The 18,353-nt window shown below is 38.9% G+C and overlaps 1 protein-coding gene across 1 annotated transcript in view; it reads left to right on the forward strand.

The window, feature by feature from the left end:
- NRSN1 (neurensin 1) overlaps positions 1–18,353 on the forward strand; it is a 107,712-nt gene that overhangs the window by 71,544 nt on the left and 17,815 nt on the right. Inside the window, exon 2 of the mRNA XM_086965149.1 lies at positions 4,606–4,803. Coding sequence (XP_086821275.1) covers positions 4,615–4,803 — 189 coding nt within the window. The 5' untranslated portion in view covers positions 4,606–4,614. The remainder of the gene's footprint in view (positions 1–4,605; positions 4,804–18,353) is intronic.

Consider the following 18,353-nt stretch of genomic DNA (forward strand, 5'->3'; position numbering starts at 1 on the left):
AATTGTGTGCCTATGTTACGTTATGTTATGTTACATTATGTTATGTGAATTTGTGGAGCGCGACTAATCACTGTGAAGGTATCCAGGTGCTGAGTTGGGCAGGTCTGTTGGAGGAGGAGGAGATCTTGCCTGTTTCGTCTGGAAAAGCCATGTCTTGAGGTCCGTTCAGAAGCCCAAGAGGGAGGGGGAGGATCTGAGGTGTTTTGGTAGGTTGTTCTAGGTCTTGGCTGCGAGGTGTGAGAAGAAGCATCCTTCACATCTGGTCTTCTTGATGGGAGGGAGGTATGCTTTTGCCTGGGATGCAGATCGAAGGTGTCTGGTGGGATGCAGATCGAAGGTGTCTGGTGGGTTGGTAGAAGTTGAGGTTGTGGTTGAGGTAATCTGGACCGGTGTTATGGAGAGCTTTGTAGGCATGGGTGAGTGGCTTGAGCTTACATCTTTCCCGGACTGGAAGCCAGTGGAGATTGATTAGGTGTGAAGAAATGTGGTTATTTCATGGGATATTCAGCATTAGTCTGGCGGTAGCATTCTATATGGTTTGGAGTCAGCTTAGGGCATGGGCTAGGATTCTGATATAGAGGGTGTTTGCGTAATCAACTCTACTTGTGATAAGAACTTGAGTGACATCTAGAGTTCAGTGGGATCCACTTTAAAATCTAGATTAGCATTCATAGGATGTGGAATAATGATGAGTAGGCAGCATTGATCTGTCTGCTCATGGAAAGGTGGTGTCCAGGATGATACCAAGGTTCTTTGCATAGTCTGCAGGTACGGGTGGGTGCCAAGTTAGGAGGGCCACCTGAAGGCGTCCCAGGAGGGAGTGGTTGTTACCGAAGATTAGTATTTCAATTTTGTCTGTGTTGATATGGAGGCAGTTGTTTTTTCATCCAAGCAGCGACAATGCTCGTGCAGTTGGCAAAGTTTGCCTTGGTGGTGCTCTTTGAGTCAGTAAGGGAAAGGATGCGCTGTGTCTCGTCGACGTAAGATACTACTATGTTGATGCCATGGGCTCTGATGATGTCTGCAAGGGTTATCATGTAGATGTTGAAGAATGTTGGGCTGAGAAACAATTCTTCCCTCAGGGGCTGCAGGGGATGCTTCTAAGATCTCTTATAATTCTGCAGTGTAAGAAATATCTGGATTTTCCCAAACTGATGACTTACTTCTACACAGGTCAGATGAACCAATGAAAGTATCTGGTGGGGTTGCTTGGTGGAAGAGTATCTTGAAATGTATGACGTAGTGGTTGGACCTGGTGCAGTGGCATAATATAAGCCTGTGGAGCTCGGGCAGCCCCCGCACCACCGGGGCCTTTGGCGGCCTATGTTATGCCACTGCCATCTCTACCTATTTTATACGTCTGTATTGCACTCTATGCATTAATACAGCTACACGATTCCTGCTAAAAGACTAATATATTTAGGCACCTTTATATAAATCCTCCATCCAAGTTTTCTCAAATCTTTGATCAAAGACTTCGACAAACGATCCTGAAACATCAATTATGGATTAACATCACAGATTAAACCCATAGTCAGAAAAATGGTAGCCTAAAAACAGAGCTTTTGTTCTCTTTTCATATGTCCTCATGGTGGGTTCTCGTCAATAGAGCTTTAAACATTTCACAGCATTGGTCATGGACTGAAACTTTCTTCCACCCTACCCCAGCCTTTGCCCATGCTTATTTACCCATCACCATTTACTACAACAAAAAAATGATGATCTAAACCTCAGATGTGAGCTTGTTAAATATTGATTGCCACTTCACGATACACCTACAATATTGTTAAGATCTAAGACCACATATTCCTGGCAGATGCTTGACACCTTGCTCCATCATCTTCCCTTCTGCTAGGAATAAGTCCATCTTTAATCACTGCACCCTGACTCTCTAGGCTTCTCCCAATTCGTTTTCACCAACTCTGACATCATCTCTCTTGCTTTCTTTACTACTCCCAGCACCAGAGGGATAACTAGCAATGAAGAAGCAGGGGCAGCAGCATAGAAGTCAGTGGACCCTGAGAACCACACTTAACCACGATTATGGTTGCTTTTTACCACCAAACTTGACTTGCAGGCAGGGGAACCCTTTCCCAAGTTTGCACTTGGTAATATAGCATGCTTGCCTACACCACTGCCCAGCAGTCACATACCCCTATCCCCCCTCTTTTAGGATTTCCCCACAAAATTGGTGTGTATCCCTTGACTAATATGCTACTCTTCTTTATTTACTTATATCTGCTATTTATGCTTCCACTTGCTCGTAACCATCTAAACTCACTCTATATAAAATGCTCTGAGCCCCTTGAGCTCTGTAAGCGCTATATACAGAATTTTAATACATTTACAATCCAAACCTCACACATAGCACTCATTATGCCAAACAAGGGACCTGATTCACAAAGGTAACCTTACACTTATCTGTAAGTTTACAACTTTTCGGTATTCACAAAAGTAAGTTACTACTACTAAAAGTAGACTTTTGGTCTAAGGTTACCTTTTTGAATCCCGAAAAGTAGTAAAGTTAGACTTTTGGTCTAACTTTACCTTCGTATTTACGTAAAAGTAATAAACTTAGACTTTTGGTCTAACTTCACCTTTGTGAATACTGAAAAGTAGTAAACTTACTCAAAAGTGTAAATTTAACTTTGTGAATCGGTCCCAAGGAAAAGAAGCCGGTAACCGCTTATTCAAACAACCATATGGAAACAGATTTGTATCTGCAAGCACCACTCTATAGTATGGATCCTACACCGCAAGCTTGCCTCCAGGATCAAGAGCATCCACAAGTTTACTAAAAACTCAACTGTATCACTCTGCTTTACCTCATACCTGATACCCATGGCATCCCACACGGGCCACATTATACCTGACACATTGAGTATAGAATATGCATTATCATTTCCATACCTGCCAAAAAAACTGAATTTTCTTTGATCGTTTTTTACTAGTTTTAAGCATGCACTTTTAGGAACCCCCTCTACTCTTTGATTCTTCATGCTGAAGTATGTAGGCGTTGCACTTTTGGTGTAGCCACTTGATAGGCAGGCCTCAATCTCTCTAAAGTTTTGGAGGGCTTGACCCAACCGAAATATCAATCCATGTAGGTTAAATTCCCAACTGTTGGTTACAAATGAACACCAGAATTGGACTCAGGTACTGGACAATAATATGACAGGAAAGCTCACAGCCAATGGGTGTTATCTATATCAATGTATGTCAGTTCTGTTAATCAAACTACCATCCCACTTGTATGAAGCACAGTCTGAAAGTCAGCAGTTTTTAGATACACGTTGGATCCTCGCTTTCACCATCTTGATGTGTCATCCAGCATTTGCTTGCTGATTCAGGTTCACAAATCGAAAAGTAATATGAAGTCTGCTACTTGAAAACATAGGGCCCGATTCACAGAATGAACTTACTACTTTTGGCATTCACAGAATGCACTTACTACTTTTGGTATTCACAGAATGAACTTACTCATTTCGGTATTCACAGAAGTTAGGACTACTAACTTTAGGACTTCTAAATGCCTTCTGTGAATACCGAAAGTCTTAAAATTACGATTTTTCTCAATTTAGTAGTAGTAAAGTTAGGACTCCTAACTTTAGGACTCCTAAATGCCTTCTGTGAATATCGAAAGTCTTACAATTAGGATTTTTCTCAATTTAGTAGTAGTAAAGTTAGGACTCCTAACTTTACTACTACTAAATTGAGAGAAATCGTAATTTTAAGACTTTCGGTATTCACAGAAGGCATTTAGTCGTCTTAAAGTTAGTAGTCCTAACTTTACTACTACTAAATTGAGAAAAATCGTTATTTTAAGACTTTCGGTATTCACAGAAGGCATTTAGGAGTCCTAAAGTTAGTAGTCCTAACTTCTGTGAATACCAAAATGAGTAAGTTCATTCTGTGAATACCAAAAGTAGTAAGTGCATTCTGTGAATGCCAAAAGTAGTAAGTTCATTCTGTGAATCGGGCCCATAGAATTTGTTACCTAATTTGAATATTTTTTTTGTCCCAAGGAGCCAGTCTAGAAAGCTGCCATTACAACCAATGACACACCAGAAGTACATTCATTTCATGTTGTAACCATATTTCCACATGAGCTTTAAGTGGTATCTAGTTAATACGCTTGTATTGTTATTTTCAGGAAGAATTTTCTGTATCTAAAGTTTGTTATCTGTTTTGCATTGTGCATGTGTCATTCATGTATCTATCAGCATCTATCAGCACCTCTTGCAAGGATACGCCTAGATCGTGCTAAATGAAAAGGGGTAGCCAAACACTATTTTAAAGACATTGAAAGTTCTTAGTTAGTAAATGGCTGAAGTTGAGTAGTGTGGAGATTATTTTAGAGCACACCGGGTCTCAGTTTTGATAATATTTTATTCAATAGATTGTAATGACCTGTAAAAATATTAGTATGTTACACAGACTCTCAATGATATTGTGTTATACCAGAAGAATCATTACTTAAAACATTTTAATATATGGTTTTAATCAGAAAATGTCTTCTATGAAAGCCTTTTATTGCAGTATATATTGATGATATCCAATTTCCTTGACTGAGAGGTGTATTTGGGGTTCGATTTGTACTTTCAGCTGAGAAGGATGAGTTCTGGTGCAGGAATCTGTGGGACAAGGCACACTCAAGAGACTCCTGATGGAGGATACTATCGCTATGGAGTGCGTTCCTACCTCCACCAGTTTTATGAAGACTGTACAGCTTCTATATGGGAATATGACGATGATTTTCAGATCCAGAGATCGCCAAGCAGGTGGAGCTCTGCTTTCTGGAAGGTACAGTACTATTTCTGTAAAACATTCTTCAATGTCATTATTGGCAACCTTGTTTGTTGTTATCCTCATGAACATAAGCAAGATATAATATGCAAAAAATGATATAAACCCAATTTTGACTCATACCGATTTGAGGGGGTATATCCGGTTGTTCCTTAAAAAAGGTAAAGTAGCTTTGTTTGTGATGTGTGGTGCTGGAGAAACAGGGACAGTTGCTGAATTTGTTATCTATGGATATTAAGAAAGGAAAATGTACACAAGGAAACAGAATACTTGTGTTATATGTAATCACAGGAACAGCACAGCACAAATTATATATGTGAAAATAGTTATTTTGATGGAAGTTGTCTGAAGCGAGCCATTTAGACACTTGTCGTTTGAGCGTAAACCTTTAGTTTTATATTTCCTGTTATTTTTCCTCTTATAAATATCTCTGCTCCTCTTTTTACGTTAAATTGTTCCTGTTTCTCTTCTATTCTCTCGATTAAATTCTCATTATCCTGGTTTTCATTAACAAATTTTACTTCTACTCTTATAGCCTGTCCTTACTTTTCTTACTTTGTATTAGCACCCTCATTGAGTACCTTGATCTAATTCTAATTTCCACAGTGCATGAGTAACCATGCCCAATAAGTAAGTCATGTCTATAAATAATCCTCCATTTTCATTCCAATAGGCAGCAAAACAGTGTTAATCTCTCATTAATGTCAGTAAATAAACTTGCTCTCAAATTTGTTAATTGTCACAACCATTTCAACCTGTTCACTTGTAGAATGTCTCAATGTGTGTTCTTGTCTTATGTTAAATGCCCCAAGTTCATAAGGCAATTATAATACAGAGTGACAAATCATTCAGTGATATACATATTAAAAGGATTGAAAACATGGGCCATATATATAAATGGGTAAATAATTTTTTGATTTATATATAAATAAAGAAATAAGAAAAAGATTGAAAAAGAGAATAGAGAGGACAGAGGAGGATAAAGGAGAAAAGGAAAGTTGGCGGAAAATAGAATAAGAGAAAGCAAAGAGCAAAAAATTATGAAAAGTGACCAGTGTAAATCATATTTAACTTTGAGATGTAAGGTAGAAGAGGATACAGTATGTATGTTATGCTCATCAAATACAAAATTCTGCTACGTAAGCATGGTTAATATAGAACAGTCTTTCCAACAAGAAAGTATTACTTTAAAATCAATTGCAATGATAAGATCCAGCAGCAGAGGTCTAGGTGAGAGGTGATCAATATTAGGTGAAAAAGACCCAAGGAACACATTCTCTAATGTAAACGGAATATTACATTGCAATACTTTTTAAACATTTAGACAAAACTAAATTCCAAAAGGTTTGAACATGGCAATACTGGTAAAACATGTGAACTAAAGAGCCATTATATTTAGAACAGGACCAGCGTAGGTCAAATTTATCAACATGTTTGGTGTAATAAAATCTCTATGAAATGGGTGGCGAGAAGGCAGGTTGTAATCATATTCAGGCCCTTTGAAGACCGCTGTCGCAGCGAGATCCTTAATCCCGGGATCCTTAATCCCAACGGAAGCGGCGGTCTTGTAGCAGTCCTACTGCCACACTCGTAATAGGGCTGGCAGGTGGAGGTAGTCGGACCGCCCCTGCGAGTACCGTGGTCCCAGGACCACTGTAATCGTAATAAGGCCCTTAGTGACTAAAATGTTTTTGATACTGGATGTTGTATTATGGACATTAGAGAAGAAGGAAAACATCCAATTTATCACGATTGTAAGTCCTCCACACATAAAATAATGGTCTACATGAAATTCGGATTGAAATGCTTTGTGTCATGTGCCTGGTTTAAACTTTTTTATTTCTTATTTATTTTTTTAGAGTTTTATATAGCGCGAACTAGACCCGAGACATTCGGTATTAGAGCGCTTTACATGAGTACCAGTTTTGTTACAGGACACATTCATTTTTGTTAGGCAGGGGGAGATTAAATGATTTGCCCAGAATCACAGGATGTTGAGTGTTGTTGCTGAGACTCAAACCCGGTTCCCCAGCTTCGAAGTTGACCGCTCTAGCCGTAAGGCTACATCCTCTCCCCTTGTATTTAGACTTTCGATCTGAAAAATATCCAACAATTTGTTAAAGTCACCTGCCATAATCATGTTTAATTAGTGGCATTAGCAAGTTTCACCTTAATGGAATGCCAGAAATCAGGGTCTGATATGACAGGACCACAGACATTAAATAAAGTAACATGTGTGTTATCAAGAATAGCATTTACCCACACTTATCATTCAGCACTATCACATTCATTTGAGACAACATATATTTTCAAAGTTTTATGGTGAAGGATAGCAGCTCTACCTTTACGATCATCTGCTAGAGAGAAAAACCTGACCAACCCATTGTCTTCTCAGTTTATCAGGCTCAGAAGAAGCATTACTGTGTCTCTTGTAGAAAGGCAACTTAGGAATTAACTTTAGATAAATTAGAGATAGCCTATTGTTGCTTAACCGGATGTCCAAGACCATGAAAAACATATAGGAGACACAGGTATAAAAATACAGTAACAGGAGTGACAGGCTGCATAAATGGAAATCGAGACAAAAGAATAGTGTTGGTTATAAAAAGCATGGGAGAAAAGCAAGGGCGAGAAAGGTGGTAAATAACAAGAAAGCACTCACAGAGAACATAGGGGAGGAAATTGGAATGGAGTAAGAGAAGAGTATAAAAAACTGAATAGACAGAAGAACAGATTAAGGATAAGTATTCAGATCTGAGGAGACAACTGGTAAAAGTCTGCACTAGGCTTGTCAACACCTTAACAAGATTGACAACAGAGCAGGAAAAAATTGAATAAAGCCATATATAGGAAGAGACAGAAATACAAAACATTTGATAGCTTAGTGGTATCAACATCTTTTTTCTGTTGCAGTACTCTGGAGAAACAGCTTAGCTTCAGTTGTAGGGGATCATCAAAGGATCTAGTGGTTCTCTGGTAGGTTATTTTGCATAAGCAGGGGACAAGAATGTCATAACCAATATTCATTTGCCTCATCTGTGGCCTCAGAGAGAGGAATTATTCACGTCTGGCATTGGTTGCATTGGAAAGATATTGAGAGATGAAAATTGTATAACCAGACAAGTCACAATTTGTCTTTAGCTGCCTTCAGGACAAACAGATCTATAAACTGTAAAAAAAAAAAAAAAAGCATAATAATGCCTCTGGGTTTAGTAGAATGTGGATTTAAGCGACCCAAACAATGTGCCCATTGCAGGTTCAGAGATGAAGAAGCAGGAAGGTCAAGCGGGTCTGGAAGGAATTTCTTCAAAAGAGCAAGTAAATTATGTCCTTAAAGATTCTCTGGCTGACCATATAGACGGAAATTGTTGCAATGATTCCTATTTTCCAAATCCTCTGTGTGGAGCTTAAACTTTTGATTTAGTATTCCAAAAGAGGAATTTTTGTAGACATGTCCCACAAAGAGATAATACGTTCTTCCTGTTCCACCACCTTGCACTCCATAGCAATCCATCTGTTTTCAATCTGCTGTAATTTCTGATTAGTAGTACTCATAAAAGGTTGTAGACCTCTCACCCACTCAATAATACTATCCAAAACTGAGTTGCTGGAGGACACACTAGGCGAGGGAGGATAATTTTTGACCGACTTGGGCTTAGTGTCAAAGGGGATGGTGTTTTCTCTGATGAGGGAATCACTAGTGTGCACAGTCAAGATATCGATTCCTAATTATCGATTTACTTTAATATTGAGTTTAAAATATCTAAGGTGAAGAAGATCGAGGTCAAGAATATCGTTGGACAGAATATCGACCCTAAGGTAAGTAATATTGATTTTTTTTATATCGATGTAAGTAATATCCAAGTTAGTAATATCGATATCAATTATATCGATGTTACTAATTTCAATGTTACTAATATCGATATTTGTTTGTTATGTATTTTATTATGTATTTTATATGTATGTTATATGTTTTTTTTAAAGTATTTTATTTGTTTTAAATTATATGTGTACTATTTTTTGTATATTAAAAATGTTATTTTTTTATTTAATTTTATGTTATAGTACTGGAGCGGGTTATGGGTTTATAGGGGAATAGGGTGGGAAGTAATTTAATTATAGTAAATTTATTATTAATTTTTAGTACTTGTAATTTAATGTTAATTAATTTTTGCGTTTAAGTTCTGTAGCGAGTTGTGGGTTTATAGGGGAATTGGGTGGGAAGTAATTTAATTGTAATTAAGTAATTATTTATTTTTTATTGGTATTGATCATTTTTTTATTTTTCTGATTAATTATTCATTGGTAAATAATTATTTTAATTGGTAATTAATTTTTTTAATTGGTAATTAAGATTTGTAATTGATAATTACATTTTGTAATTGCCAATTATTTTTTTTAATTGGTAATTATTTTTTTACAATTGGTAAGTTATGTTTTTAATTGTTAATTACTTTTTATTAATTGGAAATTTATTTTATTGGTAATTCATTTTTCATAAAAAAACGTTTTTAATTATCAATATGTTTTTTGTTTTGGAAAATATTTTAGTGTTCAATATTTATTATTTGGTGATTTAATTTATAAATTCATATTTATTGGTATTTATTGTTAATTTAGTGTTAATTAATTATTCAATTTTAAATATGTTTTTAGTCATTATTAATGGGTATTTGCAAATGATGTAGAGTTATTTAAAAATTAAATGTTTATTTTTTTATTTATGACAATTATTTGTAAGTATGTTATATTTAACTTCTACGCTATCCTATGCTTTCCCTACTGTTGCACTCTCTGGAGTGGGAATAGTAATTTTCACCCCTACGTTATCCAACAGTTTCCCTACTGTTGCACTCTCTGGAGTGGGAATAGTAATTGTTACCCCTACGCTATCCAACACTTTCCCTACTGTTGCACTCTCTGGAGTGGGAATAGTAATTTTAACCCCTACGCTAACCAATGCTTTCCCTACTGTTGCACTCTCTGGAGTGGGAATAGTCATTTTTACCCCTACGCTATCCAACGCTTTCCCTACTGTTGCACTCTCTGGAGTTAGAATAGTAATTTTTACCTCTACGCTATCCAAAGCTTTCCCTACTGTTGCACTCTCTGGAGTTGGAATAGTAATTTTTACCCCTATGCTATCCAATGTTTTCCCTACTGTTGCACTCTCTGGAGTGGGAATAGTAATTTTTACCCCTACGCTATCCAACGCTTTCCCTACTGTTGCACTCTCTGGAGTTGGAATAGTAATTATTACCCCTACGCTATCCAATGTTTTCCCTACTGATGCACTTTTTTGGAGTTGGAATAGTAATTTTTACCCCTACGCTATCAACGCTTTCCCTACTGTTGCACTTTTTGGAGTTGGAATAGTAATTTTTACCCCTACGCTATCCAATTTTTCCCTACTGTTGCACTCTCTGGAGTTGGAATAGTAATTTTTACCTCTATGCTACACAGCGGTTTCTCTACTGTTGCGCTCTCTGGAGTGGGAATGGTAATTTTAAGTTCTATGCTTTCCAATATTTTTATTACTATATTTTTTTTTATTATGGATTTTGAATAATATTTTTATTTATTTAGTTATTTAATTTTTTTTGTATACATTTAGATAATGTAGTATATAATTAATTTTAAAAATATTAAAGGTATATTTAAGTTTTTTTAATTCATTAAACATAATTCTTTACTTTTTATTTATGTTTTTGTTTTATGTTTGTAAATGTATTTGTAATTTATAATATTTTTTTACTTTATAAATTATTAAAATATTTATTACAACTTATTAAGTATGTATATATTATATATATTATGTATATGTTTAATTAATGTATTATTATTATATATGTATTATTTATTACTTTTAAACATTCTTAGATAGTTTTAATTATGTTTATTTTATTTATTAGTGTTATTTACTTTATTTTACATTCATATTTTTACAGAATAAAAACGATATTTTAAACATCTATATTTTTAACATCTATATATTTTTTCGATATTTTTGTACTTATGTTGTAGATAGGAGTTCGATATTCTTGCCTTCTATATTTCTGCATCGATATTCCTGTAGGTCGATATTTTGTAGGTCGATATTTTGACGGTGATTCATTACTAGCCATTTTAATGTGGAGCATGATAGTGCAAAATATATTCTGTGAGGATTTTAGTCTGCCCATAAAAGTGAAACAAAGTCACAGGGCAATGCCTTAACAAAATTCCAGAGAGTCTCAGCAAAAACAGTAGAGAGGAGAAAGAGTAGGAAATGCAGAGGTATGAGGAGGTCAGAAGAATAAATCATGTAGAAAACATCTCTCAAAATATTAGTCATACGAGTAATCCATTAAAAAGAGATTATAAAAACTGGTCAGAAGGAATTCAGAAGAAACCAAGCAGAGGATCAACCTTAAAGAAGTATCTTGGGATATGTGTGGAAACCCTCATGGAGAAAGCATGAGCGATGTGCAATGCAAAATGGTACCCATTGAATAATAAATCCTCACCTGTTTGACAAGGACAATGGTAAAAAATCTGAAGAGGGACTACCACAGAGGATTAGGCACGTCTCAATGCAGAGCTGTTGCCGCCTGAGCCAACAACCAGAGACATTAAGGCCTTTTCTGATGATAAACTGAAGTTTCAACCTCTCAAGAAAAAGAAAACAAAATGCAAGTGTTGAGCCTCACAAAATAGCGCCCGCTCACATCATGGCCGGTAAGCATCTTGCCGAACTGCCAAGACGAGGACAGCTGCATTTATAAGAAATAGGTAATTGAAGAGCTCAAGCATGTGAAGAGGTAGAGTCTCAGATGAAAAAAATAAGCCTTTTTGCTGCAAAGGTAAGCTCCGTGAAGACGGCTCTCACAAATCCGCTGCTGTATTGATCGCCACAGTAGCCCCCCCCCCCTAAATGCTCCATTCTAATATACCCATTTAATTCAGCCCTGCTTTGCTTTATTTCTTTAGCTAATTGCGATGTAATGAGAGTTATAGTTATGGAAAGCAATAACACATGTGAGGAAAGTAGAAGAAAATTACAATGAGTTGCATACCATATGTGCACAGGGATAATTATATTAACATCTGCATATTGAGGTAAGGTATTGAAATGAGATGCAGCGTATTGAGTTTAAATTTAGAGCTAAGCAATTTGCATTTAGTGATATGGTCCTTAATAGTGGAAACAATTGATTGCAAGAGGTAAGGGAGTAATTCATATGAGAATGAGGCAGTTACCTTGAAAATGGTGTAATCAACATTGGGTTGGAGCAGCTAGAATAAGAATGGGCTAGAAATCTTTTTAGAGAAATGGAGAAATTAAAAGCTCTTTGGTTGGTGCAGTTGAAATGGAGGTGAGCGCAGTATAAAAGATGGGTGGCATTTGCTTAGAGGATTGGGATGATTAAAAAGCAAACTGCGAAAATGGAAAGACTATAAAGCACAATGAAAACTTATCTGTAGAAAATGAAAGGGGATGTGTCATACAAAAAGTTGATTAATGAAAATGACTTCACAAATAAATAAATGTTTGGCTGATAAATACCGCAGATAGTGAGTCAACTAAGGGTAGAAGTAAATTATATCAGTAGCGGCATGTGAATATAAGGATAGACAAGTGCAAAGATTGATAACATGTTTTGGGAGTAGCCATCTCGAAAGTATAGAAAATATTGTTTCCATCATATTAGGTTTGCTGCGTCAACATCAGGTCACTTTGCATCATGCAATGTGGCAGTCTTCTTAGAAATATGAAAACATTACTTTCTATAATTCCAAGGTTTCAGGGCATGGCAGTATGCCACATTGTGACATGCAGTATGGCATTTATCTTGATAGTATAAGTAATAGACTTTCAAGATTAGAGGTTGCTGCTATTGGCTTTGTCATTACCTGTGAATTTTACTTGTATCCAAGATTGGTAAAGTCAATAGTGCCAGCCAGCATTGAGCTGGTGGGAAAGGGAGAGACCGTAGGGAAAGCAGGAGGCAAGAGGCACCGGAAAGTGTTGCGGGACCACATCCACAGCATCACCAAGCCCACCATGCAGCACTAGTAGACGTCATGCAAATGTTTGACCTTCACACGGGAGAGTTAAAGGGGGGAGAGTAGGCAGGGGAGGCCAGGGGAGAAAGAGAGCCAGCATGAGTGTTATCTAAGTGAACACACAGCAGAGGAAGGGGCAGGATATGCATTCCTATAGAGTGCTAAAAAGGAATTAAATACGAAAACAAGAAAAGTTGTTTCATGATATCAGCAGTGAGAGGGTACACCTCATCTTTTCAAAAGTGAGCCCCCCACCACACCCAGTGTCTCGATACTCTCATGGGTGAGTAGTCGCGCTTTATAAGAAACCTGATTGATCGATTGATTTGAAGATTGATTGCCCCCCGGGTGAAGACACACTGGAGTAGTGAGAAAAACAATCCAATCAAGAGCAGGGAACTGTGATAGATAAGAAAGTCATGCAGTTATGAGCAATGGGCTGACCCACAACTATGTATTACTGTATGCAATGCTGTCTGCACAAGATGTCTGAAGGTGTCTTTAGGGATACAGCAAAAAGAGTAAGTGGGACAATTCAGATGATGAGTGGAGCACTAAACACAAAGATTTGGAAGTGTGAATGGGGGATCGGAAATACGGGAAAGTCATATAATCTGTGCTAAAACTACAAATGCGGTCTGAATCCTGCTCCATTTGTTCCTAAAAATATCAAGACCATTCAAACAAAAATCTTGTGATCTTCCTGTTGGCCACAGAGGGCATCTTTTAAAGCTGAGTACACTTATTGTAGCCCAAGATTCATAACTCTGCTTGTTATGCTGCTCTTTCACACAATCACAGTTATTTCCTTTAGTTTCACTACTTCCCACTAAGAGTGAGGCTGTGGAAGAGTTAGGAGGGATTGACAAAGTGAAGGAAAAGATCTTTCAGAGAAGGTAGGTGATTCTTTCACTGCAGTTATGATAATAAGCAGACGTTGCAAGTGCTATCGGGTATTTAAGAGTGAGTGCAGTTGTGCTGGCCATGTTAGCCTTCAAGATCTTGGTTTCGTCCTGTTAATGTTGAGGGTTGGGCTGATGTAGCTGCCACCTTGTTTATCTTCTATTGCTTATGCAGATGGGTATGGGAGAGTAGGGCTAGGTCATCTGCAAAGTACAGGTTGTCTAGCTGTGTCCTAGGTGTCCACTGGATCCCATTACTTCTCCTTGCTGTGGATGTCTTCATGATCCAGTCTATGGCCAGCAGGAAAAGAAAAGGCGAGAGCAAATAACCCTGGTGGACTCCAGTCCTCACTTGGAAGGCTTCCGTGAGATGCCCTCCATGGTCTATCTTGCAGGACATTACCTAGTAAAAGAGTTCCTGATGATTCTTTAAAGTTTATTTGGCACACCATAGTGGTGAAGATTCAAAAGGGTCTCTCTGTCCACACTGCCAAATGCCTCCTCTTAGTCTATGAAGTTGATATAAAGGGGGGAGCTCCATTCCATTGGCTGCTCAGTTATGATGCACAGTCTTGCAATCTGGTATTTATAGGATCTACCTTTGTGGAAGCCAGCTCGCTGATATCACAACTGAGTGTTGACTTGTTCTTCTATTCGGTTGAGAATGACTCTGTCGAACACTTTGCCTGGGGTTGATAAAAGAGTTATCCATCTTTAGTTACTCAGGTCACCTTTCATGGAGATCTTGATGAGATATCCCTCCTTCCAGTCAGACCGCACCTTTTCCTCCTCCTATATCCTTCCAAACATGGGGCAGAGCTGTCTACTGATGTTTCAGGGTTTGCCTTCAGTTTTTTTGCAGAAATGTTGTTGGTCCTGCTGCTTTCCCATTTCTCAAATGTTTGATGGCGTGCCGTATTTCTTCCTTGGGTGGTCTGCTGGAGTCAATTTGCAAGTCCTTTTCAGCTGGCTGGATGTTTAGTGGAGTCTCTGGCACAGGCTGGTTCAGAATTTCTTCCAAGTGCTCTTTCCATGTTTGTTGCTGGCCTGCATTACCGATAACTTTCTTCCCAGTTTTCTCTTTAACCCCTTGCATGTGGTGCAAATGTTTGTGCTATGCGGGGGATTTAAATAGTGGGCGGGATTCGGACGGCATGAGCATGCAAGGGGTTAGCAGGTCTTTCGCGCTTGCTGAATCCGCCTTAGAGTTTCCTTGTTATGCTGTAGAGTGCTTTCAAGTTTCCATGGCTTGCTACTCCCTGACCTTCTGTGGCAAGACCATCGATGAATCTTCGTTTGTCTGCTCTTAAGCTTCTCTTTGCTTCCTTGCTGGTTTTGCTATATTCTCCTTGAGCTTTTGCTTTTTCTGCTCTTGTTTGGCTGGTATTGACTGCAGCTTTCTTTTCCTTTCTCTCTTGGATTTTGTAGAGAGTCTAGGTGACAATACATTCTTTATGCTGGTGTTTCTTGGGACCAGCACCCCCTGGCAGGTTAATGTCACTGATTCTTTGATCGTCTCGCACTGAATTTCTGCTCGGTATCAGTCATCTTCAAATACTTGAAGACCTTGAAGCTTGTTACTGAGGGTGACTGAGTATTCACTCCATTTCTGTGCATCTTTGAGGAGGGTGGTGTTAAATTGCTGGTGTTAGTTTGTCGTTTCCAACCATGCTTTCCTCAGCTTTCGCCTGGCTTTGACAAGGAGATGGTCCGATGCCACGTCCACTCCTCTCATCACTCTCGCATCCTGCAGGGACCTCCAGAACTTCTTGGCAAAGCAGACATGGTCGATCTGATTCTCTGATGAATGTTCTGGTGACCCCCCATATTGCCTTGTTTATTCTTTTGTGTGGGAAAGCACTACTACTAACACGGCCAGCACAACTGCAGTTACTCTTGCACTTGAAGAGGTTGAAGGCTTCATTTACCTGTGCATTGTCATAGAGAAGCAGGGTACCAGAAATGTCCACGTCAAGGCACGAATATGAAAAGCAAGGCCTACCTTGATTCACCTAAAGAAGATCTGGAGCTCCAAGGCCGAAAGCTGCAACCAATATCAGGCTTTTTAACACTGACGTAAAATTGGTTCTTCTGTATGGAGTATAAACTTGGAGGACAACAGTAACCAAGATCAACAAAGTCCAGACATGCATCAACACCTGCATGAGGAAAATCCTCCAAACCGACTGGCCAACCACCATCAGCAACAACAACCTATAGCAGCAGACTTTCCACTCCCTGCTCATGAGGAAATCATGAAAAGACGCTAGGGCTGGATAGGTCACACCCTCCGCAAGCCCACATCAAACACCAGGCGATCCCAGACCTGGGACCCTCAAGGGAAAGGGAAAAGAGGAAGAACAAGAAACACCTGGCGCTGCGGACTCAAGTGTGACTGCAAGGCGAAAGGTAACACCTGGAGTCAGATTGAAAGAAAAGCCTAGGACAGAAGTGGGAAGGAGAGTCCTGGTTGATGGACTATAACCCAGGAGGGGTAGTAAGTATATGGAATTAATTAAGTATGGGGTATTTAACCCTTTGCAGAACTTTATGTGCTTGCAAATACTCTCTTAGATCGACTATCATCCTCCTCGGTTGAAATCAGCAGATTCAAAACTAATTTTCACAAAAAAAATACAGTCCCTGACATAGGGCCTACCTTTCTACAGAAATGCTTGTAGATCCAGGAACAAATCACCATGGAAAACAAGCCAAAAATAATTAAAATCACGTTAACTTACTCATATTCTTTCTGCCAAAATAATTCCTGTCAGATTAGTAATTTTTGATTTCTCTTGTCAGTAGTGCACTTTAATTTTGTTTACATGCTTGCTCGTGATCATGCTCTTCAAAAGACTGCTATGACGGCCACAACCTCAAGGCTAGAACGCCTGTGTAGCTTCGTATGACTTCTGGGTCCAGTTTACCTGCTCAGCCTGAGTAATGATGACTTTGTGAAATGTACATGTATGATGCAAGTGTGGCACTCTGGGCACTTATTGAACTTCGGCCTGGAGATCTAGCAGTGACTGCTTAGCTCTAGGTGGAGTGCCCAGCATACATTCTACAATATTACTTCCCACCTATGAGTGTACCTTTAACCAGGGAATGAATAAATACGCCTTTTAAATGACCCTCAAGAGTCATGCCTCGCCACTACGACTGCAGCTTGCATTGTTTCACTGGCAGTGAGCTGTAATGAAATACCATGTGAACATGAACATGAGCAGGAAAAGGGTGTGGGTACCCCACCAGTTTTTCATTCTATCAGGGAGACTCAGACTACCAATCTGTGGAGGAGGGATTTGGTCATTAATGACTGTGTGATAGGCCAGCAGAAGATAATTGGCACTAACTGCCTGACGCTTATTGGCCAATCCGAAAGAAGTATCTCTGCAAAGACTTAAAAAGTGTGGCATAGCCTACAAAACAAGTATGGCTTATTAAAAGAGAAAAGTCATCGGGTCATACGTCCTCCTGAGAACTGTGTGCTGGTTTCATTTCGAGTTGCTTGGGGAGAATTGACTTGAAGAGACGAACAAAAGCAGCGGCCTCTAAAGTGCGCGAAACCTGCTCTCGTTCAGACCATGTCTGATTGAAGAGACACTTTCTGCATAGCGCTGAAGGGCGTCTGCATAGCGTGGCAGAGCTGCCTGGTTAAGCACGGTTACAGTTACTCATTTCTGCAGTACAGATAATTGGCATCAAAGCCTGAAAACTGTTTCTGTCTGCACCAGCTGGCGTTTGCATTGCAATACGAGATTGGAATGAGACCAGCTGAGTGGGATGGTAACGTGTCTGCTTCCTCTCGAGGCACTGAAAGGATGCCATTTTCCGCTTTCTGTTTTTTTACCATTGTGTAGGAAAATAAAAATGAACAAACACGAAGTTCTACTCAGAGGATCCGGTGGAGTTTTTTTTTATCTGTCTGGCATTGATGGTGCTGTTAATTAAATAGAAAATACCACTAATGTATCGCCTTGTGAAGTATTGTGTTTGTGATCCAACTTCTCTGAAGAGACTTACAGTGCCAGAGTGTTGACAATTATGGTGGCACTCTGATACTTCCCCAAAGAGGATGGGCATCGAACAGACGTCCATGCAATTGTTGCTGAGGTTTTCAGCTTTTGGTTGTTTTGTTAATTCAGAGAATTTTTGTTGTGCACCAGAATGATTGTTAGTCTATAGGGGATTGTTAGTCTGTAGGTGAGAGCGCTGGACACGAGATGAACATAATAGCGTTTTCATCGAGATGGCGGTTGTTGAAGCGGTGTTGTTTGATCGAGGTATGGGTAGAAAATGAGCTACTTATTCTTTGCTGCAGTAGTTACCCATGGGTGGATTGCGTGAAGGGTTTTCGGATTCACTTTAGCTCTGATTTCTGTACAAGACGTCCATGGATGGTTGAGTGAAGGATTGGAAGGCCCCTCTTACTTTAATTGTTGTACCGACTTCCTTGGATGGGTTGAGTGAAGGCTTGTGAGACGCCCTGCATCTTTGCTTAATACACTCATTACTTTCTTTTTCTGCAGGTGACACCCATGGCTGTGGTGAATGAAGGGTTGTGAGGCATCTTGTTCCTTTGTTCTCAGAATGAGA

This window comes from Lissotriton vulgaris, chromosome 4_1, assembly GCF_964263255.1.
Source record: "Lissotriton vulgaris chromosome 4_1, aLisVul1.2, whole genome shotgun sequence".
In the NCBI taxonomy this organism is placed as follows: Eukaryota; Metazoa; Chordata; class Amphibia; order Caudata; family Salamandridae; genus Lissotriton; species Lissotriton vulgaris.